Here is a 5,459-nt window from a genome sequence, read left to right as displayed (position 1 = left end):
CGAACCTGCTTATGGGGGTTTTGCGGGAGGAAAGGAGGGATTCAAAGGGACTTGGATGAAAAAAGAAAGATAGAATCAACAGAGAAAGAGAGAAAGAGTGGCACGCGGACCGGGCAGGGGTGGCGGGCCAATTAAATATGGCGATAGCAGTGGGGTGTGGCGCTTGCGCATGCGCAACATCAATTTTAGCTGGGGGGACAGGAACTGTGGACAGAACGGGACAGCGACGAGAAGGAACCGGCCGGCAAGCAGAGGGATCGACGAGTACCCGGCATACGTTTGTGTGGTGCGCGCTGTCTTCGAGAGATAGGCTTCCAGTGTCGCTCGAGAACTTGTTCGTCGACGTTTGTTTCCTTGCTCGCTCGTACAAAACGTTTTCTCGTTTTTATTAAGATCAGTTGGACTTGTGAAAAATAATCAAAATGACGATGGCAACGGAAACAGAAAATACTGGGCCGGAAAGCAAAGAGATAAAAGATGTGAAAGAGATGAAAGAAGCATTGAAGGACGAAACGCCGCCGGACAATAAGCAGGAGGAGAAAGATGCGGCGAAAAAGGAAGAAAATAAAAAAGAAGAGACTGCTGACGCCGCGGCCGCTACGCCATCCTCGGCACCGACCAAAGCTATCAGCGTGCATAAAACCAACTATGAGAAGGATGTTGTTTATCTATATCAGTTCTCCCGAATACCTCTTTTGCCATCCATCTCACCTTATTGTCTCAAGGTGGAAACATGGTTGCGACTCAATGGTATTAAATATGAGGTAAGTGTCTATTATTATATCTTCTCTGATAAGAATCATTTGAATTTCGAAATTCATAATACAGACAAAACAAAATCGATGTGAGTATAATGCTCCCAAGGTTGAACTCTAGGCGTCATGTTTCTTTCTGATATCCAAGAACGCGTCCTTTTGATTTTTTATAAGCCAGTTAAGTTAAGTTTCAATGTATTCCTTATACTAAAAATATATATAATTTCATCAAACTGTCGAACATGATATATTTAAATAAGATACAAAAGATAAATCCTTTACCGATTATTTCAAAATGGCGACTCTTGTCAACCTTTGTGTGCTCAAAGCAATGTTTAAATGCGCTTTCAATATAATTTTCGATCGATTTTCGTTACTTTCTGCGCAATCGGGGTTTCGTTTTGATTGTAAATTTATTCTTGTTACAATGTTGACAAATCATTCACTCATGATTCATGATTTTCTCAAGAATTTTATACTTCTTACCACGATATCGATTTCTCTTAACTGAAAACTTGAAAAAAATATTTGCATATTTTTTTTAAATTATTAAAAATTTAAATACATGAGATTTTACGTAAGTTAATTTAACATTTATCAATGTATTTAAAATTTTACTATAGAACTTTTTGATTTTTATGCCATAAAGGGTTAAAGTAATCTAGTAGCTTACCTTGAATTTCAGATACAAATATTTATAGAAACCTTATAATGTTTACACTCAAGCTTTTAAACAAGCAGCGATAATGTACTCACGTCTCTTTTGATGGTGGCAAGACTTAAGCATGTAATCGTGCATGTAATAGCTAAACATATAAGAATCTCATTCCCATTATACGATATGTATACACGTCAGCTTAATCCACGAGAACATGAAACTTGTTTCGAACTTAGCAATCTTTTATTATTAGATCTCGCTTCGATATATATATATATATATATATATATATATATATATCTTTCACGAAACTTTCATCCAAATAAAACATCGGTGATCTCGTTGAGATCATGTTCCGATTTTCAACGTTTCAAAAAAAAAAAAAAAAAATTAATCAACGATTTCTCTTATTGCGCGTAGCTATGGTTTCCATCGTAAAAATTTTATATCCGCCACGAGAGTAAGGCAGCCGGATGACGGGTGCATACGATCGAAAAGCATGAAAATATATTTTCTCGTGAAAGAGGTGAAAGGCCCGGCGGCATGCATTCCTCTACGGACTTTTAAAACGGGTTTCTGCGTCTCGCGTGGGGGGCGAGCCGGAGAGCCTATTGGAGGGCTTCTAACTTGACAGAGGCAAAATGCCCCCGTGTGCGTCGTGGTTTGATCCTGCGCGTTTCTGTTTTCAATGGGGATGGAAAGGACGCGTAGCAGACTCCTTCGAACTTCGAACGTACGCAACGGGACTATTCACTAGATGTGATTGAGTGTCGATTATTAATCGTTGCTTCATACTATGTGTTGCATCGCTTCTCTACAAATACAATATCGATATCATGTTATATTAAACAATATCTTTAATACGCTATGAAGAATTGTCGTATTTTTAGGCGCTAACATATTTAACATGTTCTGGATGATGATCTTGTACTCAAGAAAAGACGGAGATAATTTCTTTTTTTTCTTTCGGGATAATCACACTACATAAGCACTTATCTCTGTGTTTATACACAGTTTTTGCATCGATTTATTTATATCGTTGACAGCATGATGCAGAGAGGGCAATATTGGTCGCGGGTCGTGAAACAAATGATAAATAATCAGGACGTCTTATTGTAGATCTTCTTGAAAACAAGTAGATGGCGTTGTTTTCTTTCTATATATTATGAAATTTTGTTTGAATAATAATTAAATAATAATATATAATATATTGTAGAACGGTATTATACGTGAATGAATTTTGTTAGAAAATAGTTCATAATATTTCATAATTCATCATAATATCCTTCATTAAAATATTTTTAGATAATAACTTGAAATGAATAATTTTATTTTCAATTTTTTAAAAATAATTTATAATTATAATTTCTTTTTTAAAAAAACGAACCATTTTTATTTAACGAAATTAAAATTAATGTTCTTATATATATTATGTATTATAGTTAAAGAATAAAAGAATTCAAGAACTTTTCTGCGGGTTCGAAACGAGTGGAATTTCATTTTAGGATAGTCGTTATTTTTTGAAAATTATTTTTTCCTTTCTCTTTTAATCGTTGTTATAATGATATCTTTTTTTACCTACCACTGTCACTGGAGTCTCCCCTCGACATCTGTTGAACATATAACATTTTTCCCTGAAGGGGAACTCACATATGGAGACTTTGAAAAGCAGATTTTAGAAGATCGACATTTTTTTTATCCGATTTTTATCCCTATTTATTTTTCTCTGGTAAATTAATGTTCATGAGGTTCATATATCATGCTTGTAATTTCGAATAACTTTTTAAGAAAGAAAAAATGAGAAAATATATTTTCAAACAATAATTATATAGTTATATCAAAATCGATTTAAATAAAATGATATGGTTTTGTCTGGTTAATCTTTTTGAATTGGAAGAGTTATTTTTAGATATGCTAATAGAGAATTGTACTTTATGTAATTTATCAGTTGCAATTGTCGAATGTTACTGACGCCTCCACTTCCGGTACTTGGTTGTGGATACTTTGATTCTGAATCGTGATTTCAAACTCATACTCTGCTCTGATTGTAGAAATAATTGTGGCATTAATAGAATATATTGTTTTTAATATTTTTTTATATCTTTTATAAATTTTTTGTATTATATAATTTTTTAATTCTTTTTGAAAAATATAATATATTTTTAATAATAAAATATAATTTAAATATATAAAATATAATTTATACATATGTTTATACATACTATGTATATACATATACATATAATATTATAAAAAAAATTTCATAGAATATTTTTAATTAAGAAATTTTTTTAATTTAAATCTTTTAATTGGGAAATGTAAAAAATAAAGTTATTCATAATAGTCTTTATTTAAGTTTTTCGCGATTCTATATATTTCTTAAGAATTTAATTCGCAAAATAAATAAAATCATTCTTTTGTTCAAAGTTGGTCAGAAATTGCCTTCCAGAACGATTTTCTAGATTGTATTCCCATACGAAGAATCGTAGTAACTCTTTTATAATGAGTGCTTGTTCGAATAGTAAAATAGTGGAACTGGAACAAAAGAGGTCACAGGTAATACAGAGGAAGTTCCTATTGAACTAATCATTATCAAGATAGGTATAAATAACGCATGGAGTAGCCCAGATCAATTGGCCAACTTGACCAATTTTGCACCAACTATATAAGCATGTCTGCAATTTCCAAGAAATGCTTTCTATTTTTATAAATTATATGATAAATGTATATATATATATATAATAGTATCTCTTTATATGTATTTGATTTTGAATGCTACATTTAGAAAGTATTCTTTGGTATTATGAAAGACATTTTTTTTATCTCGTAATAAAATAAATTGAATTTACTGAAAATTATCGAACATTAAAAAAGACGCTTGTATAATTTTTGAATCAAAAAATTTTAACAAATTTTAACAATTTTAATGAATCTCCAATATTATTTGATATTATTTATTGGCAATTATAGTTTATTATAGCAATTATTGCTTTGTTTAAAGCCAAATTATAAAAATCGAAGAATGCAATCTGGATTATTGTGGTTTGTTATTTATTCTTGAAATTATTCTCTTGTGAAGAATGTATCATGTAAAGTAATAATAAATTATTTTTCTGGTTACTATGTAATGTTAAAATCAGGGGAATTTTTATGTTAAAATTCAAGACTGATATTTTAAGATTTTCGTCAACTATTTTACGATATATCAAAAGTGCTACGCTATATCTTTCATTCATTTTTAATATACATTTTTAAAGAATTTTTCTTTTCATCTCTTTTTTTAAAATCTATTAATTTTTCTAAAATCTATTAATATTTAAATTTATATTTTCAGATAATTATTTTACAAATAAATAACAAGTATAAAATGAATATATTAATATTATATGCATATTAAAAACAATAATTAATTTATTTATATAATATAAATAAATTCCAAAAAATATATTATATATAAATTCTAAGAAATAAAGAGATAATTATTTCAAACAATTACTTGTTATAATGAATTTTAATAAAAATAAAAATGTATATAAATATAAAGAATTATATTTAATAATAAGAAATAATAAGAAATACAGAGCTTTATAATATGCATCTGAATATTCATAGAAATATTGGAAGTCCTTGAAAGAATGCACGATTTACATGGTGTTGCGAAATAAAAGAGAAGGAAGAGACCACTTTCAAAAGTGTATAATGAGGTTTAAAATAGTATAAGTTGTTAATACACCAAACTAGGTTATGAAAAAATCTGAAACAAGAATTCTCTGTTTTATATCTGCTTCTCACGCTTTCTTGGCAAGACGCGCTTTTCAGTGCGAAAGTTAGCGGGACACAGGAACGCGTGAAACTGTGCTAATTTATCCATCGAGTTCTCTCTTAAGTTTTTTCTAAACATTCATATAGGTATGCACTTGTGCTCCATATTTCTTAATATATTGCAATCTCTAACTATGTATATTAAATGCATAATTTTTTTTTTATGAAACTTTATCTAAAAAATTCAGTTTTCTCATTTTCTTTTACTTCTTTTTTTGTAAAAT

The 5,459-nt window shown here is 29.8% G+C and overlaps 1 protein-coding gene across 1 annotated transcript in view; it reads left to right on the top strand.

Annotated features, from left to right (window-relative positions):
- Positions 1 to 245: 245 nt before the first annotated feature.
- Positions 246 to 5,459, top strand: part of LOC122712286 (failed axon connections) — a 32,638-nt gene continuing 27,424 nt past the window's right edge. Inside the window, exon 1 of the mRNA XM_043931811.1 lies at positions 246 to 764. Coding sequence (XP_043787746.1) covers positions 423 to 764 — 342 coding nt within the window. The 5' untranslated portion in view covers positions 246 to 422. The remainder of the gene's footprint in view (positions 765 to 5,459) is intronic.

This window comes from Apis laboriosa, unplaced genomic scaffold, assembly GCF_014066325.1.
Source record: "Apis laboriosa isolate Shangri-la unplaced genomic scaffold, ASM1406632v1 scaffold1_cov151, whole genome shotgun sequence".
Taxonomy (NCBI): domain Eukaryota; kingdom Metazoa; phylum Arthropoda; class Insecta; order Hymenoptera; family Apidae; genus Apis; species Apis laboriosa.
Note: the sequence above shows the minus strand (reverse complement) of the source record. Positions and strands in the feature narration are given on the sequence as shown.